The 18,197-nt window shown below is 45.4% G+C and overlaps 1 protein-coding gene across 2 annotated transcripts in view; it reads right to left on the reverse strand.

Annotated features, from left to right (window-relative positions):
• Positions 1–18,197, reverse strand: part of DAB2 (DAB adaptor protein 2) — a 56,029-nt gene that overhangs the window by 12,848 nt on the left and 24,984 nt on the right. For both annotated transcript variants that reach the window (XM_084833129.1, XM_084833128.1), the window contains exons 2-11: positions 15,219–15,415; positions 12,760–12,899; positions 11,070–11,168; positions 10,025–10,156; positions 7,139–7,222; positions 5,896–5,922; positions 5,173–5,220; positions 4,365–4,427; positions 2,060–2,707; positions 207–363 (exon numbers count right to left, since the gene is read on the reverse strand). In XM_084833129.1, the coding sequence (XP_084689255.1) occupies positions 207–363; positions 2,060–2,707; positions 4,365–4,427; positions 5,173–5,220; positions 5,896–5,922; positions 7,139–7,222; positions 10,025–10,156; positions 11,070–11,168; positions 12,760–12,899; positions 15,219–15,315 (1,495 nt within the window). In that variant the 5' untranslated portion in view covers positions 15,316–15,415. The remainder of the gene's footprint in view (positions 1–206; positions 364–2,059; positions 2,708–4,364; positions 4,428–5,172; positions 5,221–5,895; positions 5,923–7,138; positions 7,223–10,024; positions 10,157–11,069; positions 11,169–12,759; positions 12,900–15,218; positions 15,416–18,197) is intronic.

Consider the following 18,197-nt stretch of genomic DNA (forward strand, 5'->3'; position numbering starts at 1 on the left):
ACGTTTAAATGAATAGAATTAGAATCATAGAATGGTAGGGTTGGAAGGCGTCTACAAGGCCATCCAGTACAACCCCCTGCTCAGTGCAGGAATCCAAGTCAGATAATGTGATTTAATACACACACACACTCCTGTAAGCCAGCCTTAGAGGTGATCACCCAAAGTCACATTTGACATCAATTGCCTTAAAAACAATCTCGACTAACCCAGTGCAGGCATGGGAGCTGCTGTAGGAGCACTGGTTTTGAAGAGGTCTAGAGGGTTGTTTTGCACAGGTGAAGACTGCCTTGCAGTAGTCAGTGTGCTTGTTGCAGCCAGTCCAGGAGCAAAGATGTCTGAGCCGAACAAGTCATTGGTTGCACTCTGGAAAAGAAAAGAAGAAAAGAGAGACTTGATCAGAATGGTTGTTTGCTTGTAACGTTTAAAAGTACCTGGGATCAAGGTACTTCCAAGCCACTATCACCCGCCCTCAAACTGCTCTAGTGTGTTGACATCACAGCTACAGAATCTAAAAAGTTGAGTTAAATCAAGGTGGAAGAGGTAAATTGGCTGAGTGGCAGAGGTGCTCCTGGTCAGGAGACAGACTCCAGAACAGAAATTCAGCCCACTTTGGATGAGGTTGTACTCGCCTTGAAGGATCAGGTATGCAGTTTGGGGGCACTTTTGGACTCTGCTTTGCACCTGGATTCTTAGGTGGTAGCTCTAGCCAGGAGAGTCTTTGCCCAGCTAGGGCTGATGCAGCAGCTGCATCTCTTCCTGTTGAGGTCAGACCTGGCGACGGCGACCCATGCCTTCAGTTATATCTAAACTGGATTACTGCAGCACAATCGACATGGGGCTACCTTGAAGAGTCTTCGGAATGGTCCGGAATGCAACAATAAGAATGCTGGTGGGCAGTCTTACGTGACCTGCAAGAGCCACACCGGTTATCGATTTCGTTCTGGGCATAATTCAGTGTGTTGGCGATGACTAAGCTCTAAATGCCTTTGGTTCAGGATACTGTAGGGACTGCTTCCTCCCATGCCAGCCTGCCAGCACTCTAACATCTGACGGAGAGGCCCTTCTGTGTCCCAGCTATGGTGGAGGCTCAGCTGATGGGGAGTGAGACAAAGGGCCTTTTTTTGCGGATGCATCTAAATTGTGCAACTCTTTGCCCTGAGGAGCTCAGTTAGCTGCCTGTCTTAATGACATTTTGCTGAAACATTTTGACAGGCTTTTGATTTATCAAACAACATTTTTTAATTGATGCCTCTGTTTAGTTTGCTGCATCCGTTTCTATTATAGCAACTTGTTTGGGAGTGTTATCACATTTTATGGTTAGTTTTTAATTGTTATTGGCTTCCCTGACCTGTGTGTAAGCACTAGAAGGGTGGGATATAAATTCTTGTAGCAATGAAGAATTCCTTCAATTGCATCTAAGCATATGGTTGAGTCAGTGCTCATTTTTTTAAAAAACCCAAACACCTGGATTGCCACCCTCCATAGCTTGTATTTGTGTTAGGTCTATGCAGCACTGTCCAAGACAGGATGTTGCTTCTGGGAACTTTAGGTTGGTTTACATAGCAAGACCAATGGTATGCCGTGACATTTTGCAAACCTCTCCTTGATCGTATTTCCTAGCTTCTGAGGTCTACCATGCTGTGGAATGCTGCACACGTAACAGCTCCTGCCTGCTCCCCTACGTGAAGGGCTCATGTTCATCCTCCATTTCTAGGTTTGGGTTCCTGAACTAGACCAAAACATCTGCTTTTACCCCCCTTCCAAAGTTATAGTCAATACATGCATCAGGAGTTTGAGCATCGTACTTACCAGAGTGACAGAAACATGGCAGCGTTAGGAGAGAGAAAGTTAGGTTTAGAAAGAATGACTATGGATGGACACAGAACGCAAAAGCCACAGAGTAAGGCTTACAGTGGATGGAGCCTATTGCTTTATAGGACGGGAGGTAAGTATTTCTCTGCCAGCAAAGCTTTTGTTGAGGAGCGGGGAGGGAAATTCCTTCACCTAGTCCAAGTAGAAAGCATGCATGTCACCACTTTGTGTGTGCACCAACGTTCACCTTAACAGTCCTTCTTCCTCTTCCTGGCTTGGTACTTTGCGGAGGCGGGCTAATCGTAATAGAGTCATGTGCGACCAATTGGATGCCGTTATCGGAGTCTAGCCGTAATCCATTTTGCACGGGCAACCCTTTGGAAGAGCTCTCCATGAAGACGTTGAGTGGGGAGTTGGCAGCAAAACCATTCTGCTCTCTCTCTGGTACCCCATTTGGAGTCTTCGCTGCTAATGGCACTGGCTTGCTCTCGAGTGGCCACTGGCCAGCCTGCATTTCCTGCTTGCCAGTCCGGTTGGAAATCTGGTCAAACTGTTTCCCAAAGTAGTCTACATCCCCATTCACCCCACTGTTCCCCATGGGGCCAGTCACACTTCCCATCTTCTGATTGGGAGGTGAGAGAGAAGAATCAAGCGGGGGCTGTGCCAATTGGTCAGGCTGCGTGAAAGGGTCATCGCTGAAAGGGTCGGGATTGGGGGTAGGAAAGAAGCTGAGGTTTGCAGAGAAAGCATGTTCAGGCAAGAAAGGTGGCTGCCGCTTTGGCATTGGTAGGGAAGGTGTGATGCCATTCAAGAAAAGATCCTCCCCCTTGAGAGAAGCCGGAAGGGCCTCAATTTCAGAGTTTAAATCCACTAACAGGATCTCTTTATCCTCCTCCTATTAGGTTTGGGAAAGAAGATAGATTAGCAGAAGCGTCATTTGGACATGTGTAAGTAGTCCCATGTGGTCATTGATTAAAAGTCATCAGCAAGCAGATTTGCAATGAACCCCCCCCCCCCAAAAGGATATCTATGACCTAGATGCCTTTTGCCATTTTGGACAGGTACTGTCGACCAGAGGTGTTGAACCTCAGGCCCACGGGCAAAATCCAGCCCACCAATTTGGTCCTCCAGGGTTCCCCAGGTGGCCACACTCCATTCCTATGATCCCAACCCCTTTATCCTGACCTCTGATTGTTTGGTGGCTTCCCGGCTTTTGCACAGGTTTTTCCCCATTCTAAAAGATGGAAATGCCTCTCCTAAGGCTTAGTTACAGGCAGTAAGGGCTTTCAGGTGAAATATGCTGGTATCTTTTGGCATTTGGCCACACCCACTTTTACCTGCCCACCACTGGAATGTGGACCCCGAGAGCTTCTCCAAAACTGAATTCAGCCCTTGGGTTGAAAGAGGTTCAACAGCCCTTCCTTATAGAAAAGTTCAGTGCTCTTATTGTGTAAGCCATTTGATGTTAAGTTTGAGTTATACAGATCAGGAGCATCAATTAGGCAGTTCTGAAATAGTGGTTATGTAGGCAGCACTCCTTGAAACAGCTCTGGTGGCCCGCTGGGAGCAACTATGTTTGCCCCAAGAATTGCAGGCTTCCCAGAACCATCTGACTGGCAGGTCAGGACATGAAGGCGGACTGCTTATATGACTCTGACCCTGCTTTCTACTCGAGGGTTCCTTTATTATCCTTACTGACCATGTTCTCCAGAAGCACATTGAACTTCTGCATGTACTTCCAAATCCTACTACTGTCTGATCCTGCAACATGTATCTGGAGGTGCTTTATACCAGCTCAGAGCTTCATTGGTCCATCTATACTGGATACCCGCCCTGGGACCTTTGAACAGTGCCACCCAAGAGGCCAGGTCCAATCCCTACATACTGAAAGCATATCATCTTCCACTAAACTATGGTCACTTTTCTTCCAACATTGCTAGCGTACTTATTAGGTAAATTTGACCAAGGACCAACTGTTGTGAACCTTAAGAGGGTGAATATGGTTCTGGTTTCATATGGACATATGGGAAGATTCTGTCATATGAGTACTCATCTGAATCTACCCTAGGCATCAAGGATGGACAAGTTCTTAAAGATTCCTACTGTTGAAGTCATTTAAAGTGTGTGTGTGTGTGTGTGTGTGTGTGTAGGGGGAGGTCAGATTTTAGGTCTTACAGAATATATTTTGTTTTTCACTAGTACCCCAAAGTCCATCAACTGGACCCAGGTGCAAAATAGCGGCTCAAGAAGATGGACACAGATTTACACCTCCAAGCACATGCTCAGCCCAGGAATTTGCTTTCATTACCAAAAGCAGAGCTTGCACACAAATCCTTTCACATACAAATGTAGTCCCACCCCAAGCCTTTTTTGATTTCAGCAGCCTAACTCTGGAGGAAAAAGGCTTTTTGTTGTTGCTATTGTTAAATGGTTGGGAGTCATGTGTGCCCTTCCCCCTGGCTGATGAAGATCTGAGTGATTTGCAGTACCAGTAGATCCTTATCTATCTGATCCCAACTCTGAACACTTCAAACAAAGCCTTTACTACTCACTGTGGGACTGTTCAGGTCAGGAGGAGTAGACATGTCTCCAAATAGATCCATCTGGTCAAGACCCTTTAAGAGTAAAATTTCCAGGAATTAGGACTGCGCTCATCAGTCTACAAGGTCACTTAAGTTCAAGCAATACCATGTGTGTGAATGCTTGAAAAATAGGATTCTCTGTAGCCTTAAGTCTATTCTAGCATAACTTGCTGTATTAGTGTATTGGCCCCGGGAGTGTAGCCAAGTCATTTGTAGTGTTAGAGGGACCTAGAGATCCAGAATGCTTGCTGAAGTTCATTATTGGTGCAATTACCTTGCTAGTAAGCCTCTGAGCATGTGCAGTTGAGTCAAAAGGCCAATAACAGCCTTCTCAGAACATTCCTTGCTAATGAGAGTCTTTATCTCTGATGTGCCTGAGAAGCAGAGTTTGTTTACCTTAAAGCTACAGGCGGCTGTGCTTGAGAACCAAGTGCTGTTAGTTTATGCTGGGAATGAACGCTAAGGATGCTTGCTAGTGCTATGCTGCCTATTGCCAACATGTATTGTATAAAACCCATTGTACCCAGTGGCTTGTGGTTCAGAGAAGCTGTCTGATCCAACCATTGGGTACGCCTGTGTGCTGCAAGTTACTCAATAAAGTACTCCTTGTACGTAAACCTTTGAATTTGATGTATCACCATCTTGGCACCTCTGAATTAAGAGTTCGAAGCCTACTGCCAGGGCGACACAATTAGTTCAGCTGAATTTGCTCTACTCTGGTTTAACTGCTATTCAGTAATCTATTAACTGGCTATTCAGGTTAGAAAGCTCTACATACCAGCTTTATTTTGCCACCTTGATCAGCAGTTGCTTCATCATTACCGTTCTGAAACAAAGCAAAGGCAAGTCAGAGCTGATAATCAATTGCTGTGCTCTCGGGTACAAAGACAACCTAGCAAGAACACACTTTCCCCACTTTCTTTTGCTTGAAAGCAGCAGTTGTATTTGAAGTTCTGGGCACCACAATTTAAGAAGGATGCAGACAAACTGGAGAGGGTTCAGAGGAGGGCAACAAAGAAGATCAGGGGACTGGAAATAAAGCCCTATGAGGAGAGACTGAAAGAACTGGGCATGTTTAGCTTTCAGAAGAGAAGACTGAGGGAAGATATGATAGCACTCTTCAAGTACTTGAAAGGTTGTCACAGAGAGGAAGGCCAGGATCTCTTCTTGATCATCCCAGAGTGCAGGCCATGGAAAAATGGGCTCAGGTTACAGGAAGCCAGATTCCGGCTGAACATCAGGAAAAACGTCTGGACTGTTAGAGCAATGCGACAATGGAACCAATTCCCTAGGGAGGTGCTGGGCTCTCCCACACTGGAGGCATTCAAGACGAGGCTGGACAGCCATCTGTCAGGGATGCTTTGACTTGGATTCCTGCACTGAGCAGGCAGTTGGACTTGATGGTCTTATAGGCCCCTTCCAACCCTACTATTCTATGATTCTAAGTCTGTCAGTCAATTGGCTTTTTGTGTCTGAAGACAGTTGCTTGTTGATTCCTTACCTCAGAGGTTTTATTGGCCTCTTCATTCTGAAAAAGAGAAGTTACACCTTCAGTATTCATAGGAAGCCGTTTTATACCAGGTCAACCATTTGTCCATCTAGTCCAGTATTCTGCTTAACAGCGGGGTCTTAGGCAGAAGTCTAGGGTCACAGGCAGAAGTCTTTTCCATCACCTGCTAACCTGGCTGTTTTTTTTTAAACACTAGAGATGCCAAGGATTAAATCTGGGACCATCTGTGTATGAGGCATGTCCTCTACCAACATGCATGTCCTCTACCAGTACCTACCACCGAGGAGAAAGATATACTCTTCTGTTTCTCCATCTTGTTGACAGAATGTTCATCACCTTTTGAGTGGATTGCTCTGCTAATAACTGGTAGTACCGAGTTTAGGCAGGCTCCTTTCAGTCCTCTCTGATACTTGGAAACTCCAGCTGGTACAAAATCCAGCTGCCTGCATCCTTGTTGAGGCTAGGCTGTCAGATCATATTGTACCATTTCTGTACCAGCTGCACTGGTTGCCAGTGCATTTCTGGGGGCCAATTCAGAGTTTACCTTTAAAGCCCTAAAATTGTTTTGGCCCATGTAACTTGAAGGGCTGCCTACACATGTATGAACCTTGTGGGGAAAACCACAAGCAGGACATGAGTTCAACAGGAGGGTGTTCTTGCACTCATGTCCTGCTTGTGGGTTTCCTGTGGGCAGTTAGTTGGCCATGGTGTGGATGAAATGCTGGGCTGGATGGACCCTTGGTCTGATCCAGCATGACTCTTCTTATGTTCTTATGGCCTTCTCTGTGGTGGCCCCTGCTTTATGGAATTCTCCTCCCAAGAGATATGCAGCTGGCTCACTCTGTGGTTGATTTTAAAAGGGCTTTAAGAACATACCTGTTTTTAAATTGGTAAGGTTTCATTGTATTTTCTGCTTCTATGTATCTGAACTGTATCCTATTGTATTGTAATTGGCTTATTTGAAAATTGTCAAATTTAAGATGGTTTTATAACGTGTTGATATTGAGTATTACTGTTTTATACTGTAAGCTGTCTTGGGAAGACCACCGCCTTGAAAGGCAACTAAGGAATGAATAACAATACAATACAATACATAATAAATATCAAAATAATCAAGTTCAAAGTTTAAGGTGAAGCCAAAACAGCTTGGATCAATAGTAGTTTTCATTAATCTCTTATATACAACTATTGGGGAGCTTGAAATCTGAAGAGCTTTGATAGTAAGCAGCATTACCTTTCTCTTATCATCCTCTTCTTTTTTCTTGATGTTATAGATTACTTGGAAGAGATCCTTCAGGTCCACAACTAGAGGTTCAGCCTAGGGAGATAGCAGATTTCTTTTTTAAAAAAAGCAGTAATGTCTCAAACTGATTGAACTGCTGGGGTCAACTCAACTGCAATTCCTGTCATTTACATTAAGTAGTAAACAACTCATTTCCAAAAAATGGAATCCACTTAGAGAGTAATCCTATGGTTCCTGGGCGAGCGATAGGATGGCTCAGAAAATCCCTTCCGGGGTTGGAGACAGCACTCTGATCTTGGAAGGGGAAGTTGGAAATCTGCCCTGTTGCAGGTGGCATAGAGAAAACCATGCCAGCTGCCTCTCCGACACTGGAAAATCTATCTCGGAGAGGGGGGAAAGGAGAAGGAAGTGGGGAGGGGAAAAGACTGGAGATGCAAGGATACAATTTATTCTGAGCCTCTTCCAGCCACCTTCCCTTCCCTTGCAAAGCAGCCTTGCTAGATGGGCTGAAAAGCCTGTCAAGCAAAAATAAAGGAGATAGGAGGATGGGAAGGCAAAGATCGCCTCTGCTGCTCCTCCCAACCTGCTGGGCAGGGCATAGAAATCTCAGAAGTGTCTGAGTTCAGGGGCTTCAAGCAGCGAGGGCGCAGTCCATTGGATTGCACCCTTAGTTACACACTAAGGACACAAAATATGTTGGCTAATCTGCACAGCCTAGTGGAGCTGCTTTGAGCGTTTCCCAGCATTCCTACTTTTAATGGTAATTGGCTAGAGGTTAGCATGGCGCACAGCAGCTACTGACTTGCTGTGCTGTTCGCTCTAGGCTCCAACAATAGAGTCCTTTGGAGGAATGTGTAGTTGCACACGATCTTGGAGGTGTAAGATATCGCGCGCCCCCCCCAGCTGTAGATAGATGTGCAGCTGTGGTTTATAAGTGTTACGTCATCATGCACTTCCTATACATGTCCATGTCGTGAATAGTGTTACTGACCATCACAGTGGGTTGGATTAGACCAAGTTAATAGTCAAGTCAATGGAAGGGCAGTGGGTGGATCCGTCAAGCTTGATTTTATTCAGGTTCACATTTTTCCACTACCAAGTTCATTACATTCTTTTTCTACATCAGATTGTGATTTTATTTTAGTCTGCATGAAGATTCATACGCATTTCTGCATGTTTTTCAAAACTAATTTTTTGTATGCCTTTCCTAAATGCATGCATTTTTGTGCACTTTTAAATAAATGCATGCATTTCTCCAAGCGATTTTTCTATTGAATCAAGTATCTGTGTGCATTTTCCAGTTATACACATTTTTTGTATGCAGTGTTTCAAATGTATGCATTTTTTGTTCACCTTTTGTTGTAGACTGCGTCACAAACTTTGGAAAGCTATGGATTTTGATGGCTAACTACATTCGGGTTCTGCTTAGTTTCAGAAAATGCAAATTCTGTAAATTTGCATTCATAGAATAGTAGGGTTGGACGGGACCTATAAGACCATTGAGTCCAACCCCCAATGCAAACCGAACAAATTTCTCACCCATCCCTGATTAAGTCCCACTGAAATAGGGCTTTGGTCAGTCATGAGTGATTAACTTAGTCTGGAACCAACCCAATCACATTTATTGTAGATAAAGCACATGCAAGCAAATCTGCAACTGATAGAGGTTAAGTGAACACAGAGCTGAAACCAACTGCATTTCAGAAGACCTGATTCACAACCCTGGGCTTAAAAGATGGGCAGGCTCTTGGGAAGATAAACTAGCTCATGTTGCATCCTTGTGTACATTTTTGCATCAGTAGCTTCTCCCACATGTACGATTGCACTTTGAAATCAACATGGGAAGTGTGTGTGTTCTTCTCCCAAAACTAGGTTCACATCTGGACAGGCTGTATCTTCTCAGTAGCAGTGTCCACGGAGTACACTGTATATTGAAGCTGATCCAATGTCACTGCTTCGGCTTTATTTATTTACAATATTTATATACCGCACCACATCAGAAGATTTCGGAGCAACATAGTAAAAGAATAAAACAATAGGTTAAAAGAGTCAAAACATTTTTTAAAAAGAGAAACCCCAGCAAAGTGGAATTTAACAAACCACGGCTGGTCATGCAAGGAAGGCCTCTTCAGGAGGCGCCGGCAGGACAACGTCTTCAGGAGGTGCCGGAAGGAACACAATGTTGGCGCCTGCCTGACCTCTAAAGGCAGGGAATTCCACAGGAAGGGGGCCAGCACACTGAAGGCTCTTTTCCTGGTGGACTCCAACTGGGCCATGGGTCCATGTGGAACCACCAGAAACATGCCCTCTGATGACCTCAGTGACCTGGCAGGTTGGTAAGGAAGGAGGCGCTCTCTCAGGTATCCTGGTGCCAAGTTGTTTAGGGCTTTGTACTCTAGAAAATCATTCAAATAGCTGAGAACTGGCTTTAACATTCATATGCCATTTTTAATCCTGTTACATGGTTTAGGTTAGGCTGCTTCATATTTTAAAGTTACATCAGGTTATGGCCTTTTCCATTGCTTTAGGTGGCGTTGTTTTTAATGGCAGGGAATGCAGTATCAAGAGTTTTATTAGAGGTATCATGAGTGAACTTTGCTCGACATTTCTCTCCAACCCATTTAATCCATTAGATACGCAGCAGATGCCATCCTGCCTCCTTCCACTACTGCCTTCAACAGAACCCAACCTTCGAAGATAAGAATTTCAGTAGACCAATGCTAAATAAGAATTTCCATGCGTATGTTGAATGCTGCTCTGCTTGGCATTGTGCTCGTATGCTGTGGCCTCCATGAACCCAGAGCACTAGTATCAGCGTTCTGGGTTACAGTACATCAGCATCCCTGGTCCCAAGATAGCTCCATGGTTAAAGTTTACCTGCTGTGCTGTTTTTATGGCAAAGAACTGGTGCTGCCCTTCTCCTCCACAAACATAGCCAAAGGCACGGTTATCGGTCACATCCCGAGCAATAAAGGAGATTTTGTTGACTGGGTGTTCATGCTCAATAACCTAGAATGAGAGTGGATGACATAGGACCAGACTTTTAACTCTTGAAGAGCGTACTGCAGCATCCAGAAGAACACAAGTTGCCCACCCCAGGGGCACTGCTGTGATAGACTATCAAAGCTCAAGCCCGCGCAATTGGAACAGTTCTCATATCACCCTTAATTGTTCATAGACTTCAGGGTGCACTGAAGTTTGACTTTCCCCATCAGGACTGCTGCTAATTTTTTTTTTAGCTAAGGTATCCACTGCTCAAGGCAATATATTATAGAGAAAGTGGGCATTGGTGTTAAGGGCTAGAGAACTTAGATTCCTATTAAGTTATGCATGCACCATAATTGATCACAGGTAGCTCTGGATAATCTCAGAACTGGGAAGATTATACAGGCAGTAAAAAGACTGCCAGAAGTGTTTTACACCAGGGAAATTTCTCTCTAGTTTACAAGGGAATTCTAAGGAGAGATTGGTGCATGCATGCACAGACAGATGCACGCTCATACACACACACTCTAATGGGGATTGGAAGACTGTCAATTGCTTTACCCTTTGACTCAAGAAGATTAAATTCTGCCTTGCTGTTTGAAGGTACAGATAGTTCACTTCCACGTAGGGTTGAAGTTATCCATGAGACATGCCAAGAGTCACTAGGAAAACTACAGCAGTCCCCACTTTCAGCTTGGCTTAGGAATGCTTAGAGATGATACTTCACCTAGATGGATAATTAACTGATCTGGACCAAAATGGTTATGGGATTTCTTTGAAGTGTTTCCAGTAAGAAAGCTTCTGTTTAGTTAAGCACATTTTTAGAAGCTTAGGAGGTTTCAGGTTAGATTGGAATTTCTCATGTTCAGGGAGAGCCATCAGTTATCTAAGCAAGGTCAGCCTGCCCAGGACGAGACAGCCTGACCATAGAACTTACCCCCGTCTTCTCATCTATGATTTTGATCCCAGCAAGAGAGATGTTCACCCATATTTTCTGCTTGTGTTGTCCTTGAGAACGGGCTGCTACGGCCATTCCCTACAAATGGAAAGCCAACATGAATGCAAATAGTGCAACAAATATGTTATCTACAGCTGACTTCACTTTGTTCACTTTAGGGCTATTGAAAAGTGAAATTCAGAGCCCACTGACAGCCATGAGCCACCTTCCAGTTCCCTCCCAATAGCTCATTTAGGACTGACTGCAAGATTATGTGGATTCTTCTTACAGGAGTTCACCAGCATTCCAGCCTCATGATGGTCAGGCAGGCGGGTGAGTGATCTAGAGTAGCAGTGGCTGCTGACTCCAGTTCCGGCAGCTGATGACTCCAGTTCCAGAGGGGCTGTGATTCCATTCAGGGTTTTAGTTACCACTAGCCAAAACTCTAATGGTGCTACCCAAGGTGCTGAACCTTATCCACAAAATGAGTTTTGGCTGGTGGTAACTAAAACCCTTAATGGAATCAGGGTTTTATGACCCTGATCCCTCCGGATTTGGAGGGATCCCTCCGGAATTGGAGTCACCAGCTGCCACTGATCTAGAGACTTAAGTAGTCACCAGCAAGCATCCAATATCATCCTCACACCCGGAGGCTAAATTCTAGAGGGTCATTTGTTGTGTCCAAGCATCATGCTTGACCTTTGAATTCTGACCCTGCAGGATGGCAGCATGGTGAACAGTCACTTTTCAAATACGGGGATTTAAATGTGCTCTTTCATTATATTAGCAAACATACATTCCTTTTAAGACTTGATTCTCCCCGCTTCCCCATCAGTTAAGTCAGGGATAGAGAACCTCTGGCCCACAGGCCTAATCACACTGGAGGAGGTTGCTGATCAAGCCTGTGGAGGATTGGAACCCTCTGTGGTCCCTCCCCCTTCCTTCCTCTCCCCAAGCCCCATCCCCTGGCCTGGCCTGGAGGATTCTGGGAGCCTGGGAAGGAAGGAAGGAAGAGGAATCCACATGTTATCTCCAGTCTGGAACTGGCCTTGCAAGCACCAGCTGGCGCTCTTCCTGCTCTGCTTGTATCCCAATTAGGACGCAAGAGGTGTGGGAAGGAGGTGGCCAACAGCACACACTGACCAAGTCCCTTTCTCCATCCAGAGGAGGCATGGAGCTCTGTGCCTCTCCCTGCATGGAGAATGAAAAAGTGGGTGGGGCAGGGCCACCCCTTGACATTATCTGGCCCACCGAATCTAGCCCCCAAACAAAAACAGGTCGCCCGCTCCTGAGCCAAGTGTATGACAAAACACATGAAAGTGGTGACATTCCATCCAAGCAGCTCAACAGAATTCATATGAACACACCTGAGCCTCAGGACACCCAAGTATGTTTAACTATATTGTTCTTCTAGTGGGATTCTTCCACCATGTTACTTCTGGACATTTTGTTGTTTTCTGAATTTGCACTATAAGGAGCTTACAGATTTATTACTTGGGTTAATTTTTGGCTTAAGTCAGTCTGAGGGCAGTATAATGATCATCACTCCATGAACTCTGGGAATTGTAGTTTTGTAAGGATCTCAGGACTGCTGTTGGCAGTCCCTAATCCCGCACAGAGCTATGGTTCTCTGATTGAAAGCCATGTCTTATCTAGTGCCTTAAAGAAGCAAGAAACAAGACAGACCCACCTTTAGTTTCATCATTGAATCTTGGCTCATCTTATCTCCCCTTGCGTCTGGAACATCATCAATCCCGATCAGTTTGGCCTTGTATCTTACACCATCACCTTGAAATCTGGCCAAGAGGAATTCTTCTGTCTTTTCAGATCCTGAAAAACCAGTTTTAGTCATGTAAATTTGTCTGGGCTTTAAGTATCAGGGTCTGCATGTCTGTTCATTCTCAATGATGCATTTTATAAGGGCCAGTTTCCTACATCTGTGTATTTAATATACAAGTATGTTTTCCATCAGTTACAGTGATCCGACATTCAGTGGGTAGCAACTGTTTCATCCGTGCACTGGCAACAGAAAACACTCAAGCAAAGTAGCGTATGGAGAAGCTCAAAAGGTGAATTCACGCATAAAACTGCAATGCACTTCACGTGGGGCTGCCCCTGAAGACAACTTGGAAGTTGCAGCTAGTGCAAAATGCAGCAGCTAGGCTGCTGACCAGAACATCTCATAAAAATCATACAACACCAGTTTTAAAGGATTTGCACTGGCTGCCAATATGCTTCTGGTCAGAATTCAAGGTTCTGGTGATGACGTTTAAAGCCCTAAGTGGCTTGGGACCTCGATATTTGAGGGAGCGCCTCTCCCTATATATGCCTCCCTGAGGACTGAGAACTGTTGGAGTGGCCCTTCGCTGCATCCCACCAGTGTGAGACATATGCTATAGTAGGACATGAGAGAGGGTCTTCTCTGCTGTGGCACCCCAGTTGTGGAATGCCCTCCCCTTGGAGGCTGGATTGGCACAGACATTGGTTTAATTTCGGCACTAAGTAAAAACATGGCTTTTTACCAAAGCCTTTGAAGGCTAAATGCATTCCCTAAAGTAGCACACTGTTTTAACTGTTTTATTGTTTTAGATTTCAATTTGCACTAGCTTGTTTAATGGTTTAATATGTTTTTAGCTGTTTAGCTTATTTATTGTTTTATAGGATGAGATGGCTAGATAGCATCACGGATGCAATGAATATGAACTTGAGCACGCTCCGGGAGAGAGCGCAGGACAGGAAGGCCTGGCGTGCTATGGTCCCTGGGGTCACGGAGAGTCGGGCACGACTGAACGACAACTGTTTAAATTGATTTCATCTGTACACCGCCCTGAAACCTTAATGCTATAGGGCAGGATATAAATGAAAATAAAATGAAATGAAAATAAAATTAAAGATTTAGGTGTGTACCTTGAAAAGGTACAGAGACAGGATTTGCTGCCGGTTCTGGTCCAGCGTTTAGCAGATCTGTTTGTGACCATGCAATCTATGACATGGCCCCAAGGTGGCAGCCTACTGCAAGATTCCAGCTGGTCTGACTGAGTCTCAGACTGCTGCTGCTTCTTCCTTAAGTTATCAGGCTCTCATTTATAACGCCTTAAAATAATTTTTAAAACCAGTTGGGTATGTAGAATAGTCTTTATATTACATCTTCTACGTATTTTAATACCCTAGCAGGAAAAGTAAAGAATGGGCAGGTTTCAGGGTCAAAAACTTATTTGCTGCCCCTGGACTAGCTCCCAACCGTAACTGCCTACTGGACTAGTTACTTACTGTACCTTCACCAGGGTCTGCTAATTTTCAGCAACTTTTAGACCAGGGATGGGGAATTTCTGGCCTGTGGGCCAAACCCGGCCCTCCTGGGGGCCAAATCCAGTTCTCCAGGTACCCCAGATGGACACACGCCCTGGCCCCACCCCCTTTCTCCTGACCACTGAGTGTTTTCCGGGCTTCCCTGCTTCTGCACAATTTCCCCCCGTTCTAAAAAGGTTGAAATCTCTCTAAGGATTACTTACTGGCAATAAGAGTTTTAAGCTAAAATATGGTGGTATTTTTTACGTTTTTGCCTTTGGCCCCATCCCACCACTGAAATGCGGCCCTTGAGAGCCTGTCCAAAATTGAATTTGGCCCACAGGCTGAAAGAGGTTCAACACCCCGTTTTAGACAGATTGTGCGGCGAGTTGTTGGGAGCTGCAGAGCTGACCTGCCTCCTGATTTTTTCCCCTCTCTCAAAATACTAGGACCCAATGGGGTCATTCCATGAAGCTGATCTGTAGGAGATTCAGGACAGATAAAAAGAAAGGAGTACTTCACACACTGCATCGTCAAACTATGGAATTCGCTACTGCAGGATGTAGTGATAGCCGCCATTTTGGATGGCTTTAAAAGGGAGTTGGACAATTTTCTGGAGGAAAAGGCTATCAATGGCTACTAGTCTTGATGGCTATGTGCTACCTCCAGAACCAGAGGCAGTGAGCCTATGTACACCAGGTGCTGGGGGAAATGGGTGGCAGGGTGCTGTTGCACTCATGTCTTGTTTGTGGGTTATCTTTGGGCAGTTGGTTGTGTGAACAGAACGCTGGACTAGATGGACCCTTGGTCTGATTCAGCATGGCTCTTATGTTCTTATGATTCACTTAGACCACATCTTACCTTTCTTTTTCTCCTTTTTGGAAGGTTGTGCTTTCAGTGGTGTCTGTTGCTGGGCAGGCTGACTGTTTACACTAGCTGTTTCTGCTTCACTCGACATAGTGAGAGGCCAGCCTCAACTCCAGGAGCAAATACTTGCACTCGATAATGCGACTGGAATCCAGTTAGCAATTCTCAGTGGACAAGCATACTATTTTGACCTTCAGGAGAGAAAGTTGGGATCACAGTTCAGGTGTACTGGTGTTGCCTGAAGACAGAGGCAGGCAACCTGGCGCCCTCCAAAAGCTTTGGACTACAGCTCCCATCTGCCCCAGCTGGTATGGCTGATGTTGGGGATCATAGGAGTTGTAGCCCAAAACATTGGGAAGGTGTAAGGTTGCCCACTCTTGCCTTAAGAGTTAGAATGCAGAGTTTAAGACATAGGAATGTAGAAAGCTGCTTTATACCAAGTCAGACAATTACTCCATTCAGCCCAGTATTGCCTACTGTGACCAGAGCAGCTCCCCAGGGGATCTGACAGAAGGCGATCCTTCTGCTTACCTGCTGCTAGATCTTAACTGGAAATTGAACCTGGGAATTTCTGCCTGCAAAGCCTGTGTTCTACCACTGAGCTATAGTCCCTACCGAGGTAGCTTTGAAGAACTACCTATTTTGCAGTTCCATGAAGATTCAGGAACTCAAAAGAACTGGATGTAGTTCCATTACCAGTGGTGTACCGGTAGAGTTTGAAGGGCAGGTGCTTGTCATGACGGTCCACACAGCCATGGCTCCAAGGAGAATCCAAAAATGCAGGCAGCTGTGTTGATCCAGATCAACAAACCAGCTGTAGCACTTTTCATCGCCACCAGGAGTAGGCCTTTCATAAAGCTAATGTGTCTTCTTTGCTCATCCAAAACCACCTCAAAAGACTTTGCATTACAACTGGGAACAATATGTTGTTGGGAAAATTCATTTCCCCCCAGCTACTGTGAGACGTGCAGCTGAGCTTGGAGGGAACAGGTGAGTCTGCGGGCGGTGGCCAAGGACATCAGCGCCCCTGCTAATAAAAAGTGCTGCATCTTTGCAAACCCTGGGCTGCAGCACCACTTTGAGTTACACATATCTTAGTATACTACATAGCCAGCTCCTCTGTGCATCTGTGCTTAGAATGATGTTTAAACCCATCAGGACTGCCCACTAACTAGGTTTAGCGGGCAGGCCCAATTCATAGCTCACAGTTCTGGTTTGGACTGGAATAGGGGCAGACAGCTGGCAAACTGGGATGTGTGTGTTGAGTCTGGCCTTCACCGTCGCTTCCCACCCCAGTCCCAGAAGGGCTTTCCTACCCCCCGCAAGCCAACCATTCCTAGATCCAGGCAAAGGACTTTTCCCCCCACGCACCTGCCCAAAGTGAAGAGGGGCTTTCAGAACCATCCCTTTGTGATGCACCTCTGCGGCTTACTCCATTGTCCCAAGCAGAGTCAGCAGCAGAGATGCGTAGGGGGAAAAATCTACCAGGTATGTGCAGCAAAGTGCCTTTGCCTGGTATCAGCTTGCATAGGAATGAGTCAGTGGGTATGGGTGGAGCCAGCGTTTCTGGCCCTTCAACCCCTGTATGCCCTCCATTAGCATAACCCCCTGGCTGGCAACGAACCTATCAAGGTATACAGAATTGCAAGCTATCATCTTGTTGGCTTACATTAATTTAGAGTCTGGTTTCCAGAGGGGCTTTCCAGTAAGTCAGCTGAGGTACAGATGTCTGTTGCAGATTAGAGATTAACTGGTTTTTTGCTGTCAAGATAGACCTTTTGTTTAAGTAACTATAGAGGGTGCACACCCCTTTCTGTATGGGGACCTCATTCCAGTTTTGCTCTGGGGCATTCTTTTAAGCCTGAATATAAGTTCTGCAGTGTTCTCTAGAACATTATCATCTATTAGTTTAGTCATGCTTTGTAAATAGCGGAACACTCCTGCGGCAGGTCACATTACTCCGAAGTCAAGATGCTTTCACATAAGCAGAACATGCAGAGCAAGATGGTATAGTCCTAGGAAGGCTGCACCACTTTCAATGTGGAACTGACATTAGCACTCTGAATGCTCCCATGTATACGTTACTTGACCAAGAACCCAATACACTACGGGACAGCAGTGAACACAGTAGGTGGGTTGGACTCTCAGTGGTGCAGTCTCTGGAAGGCCACACCAGCTTTCCCCAACCTGGTATCCTCCAGATGTGTTGGACGTCAACCACCAGCATCCCCCAGCCAACTATGCTATCAGCTGCAAGTGTTTACAACTTCCAAGCCAGGCAGATGACGACTAGCTATGTAACGTTCCTGTGCATTAGACCCAGCCTTCGCTCCTGTCACAGGTATTTGTCAGGCCCTTCAAAAGTAAATGCTGAATCATGTTACCAGAGCTGCTCTTCCTGAGCTCGATCTGGAAATTCTAGTTGAGATAAGGCTGGATTTCAAAGTATTTTATCTACAGTGTACTATGCTGCCCCATTCAACCAGTGAAATCCACAATTTGGCTTCATTTTTTTCCTGAAGCAGTGAGATGTCCAGCCCCATATGTCTATCCAGGAACTTGCAGAAACCACATCAGGCCTTACATCTTCAACACAAGTGTTATACATGCAAAAGTTACCATATGGCCTATTCTGATGGCACAGTGCTGGAAATAGCAAAGAAGGCAAGGAAACTGGTACCCTACAACATCTGTGCTTTGTAGCTAAGCTGACTAAGGGACATAATTGATACTAGAGGGCCAGAACAACTGTGCTCTTGCTCAGGTTAAAGACAGGCGGTGGCAGCAGCAATGCTAGTCTCCTACTTTTGCAACATGTACTCTGGGGTTAGTAGTTTCCCCTAACTTCTCCTCCTCTTGCCCCATGCTACAGTAGGGGAAGTCTACAGAAAAGGCATAGGATTTGCTTATTTCTAGCAACTTAGAGCCACCTAGAAACAGGTACAGCTGGAGGCCTTGCATCTGGGGAACCTC

Source organism: Heloderma suspectum, chromosome 2, assembly GCF_057233095.1.
Source record: "Heloderma suspectum isolate Gila_16-S chromosome 2, 16-S_ref, whole genome shotgun sequence".
Taxonomy (NCBI): Eukaryota; Metazoa; Chordata; class Lepidosauria; order Squamata; family Helodermatidae; genus Heloderma; species Heloderma suspectum.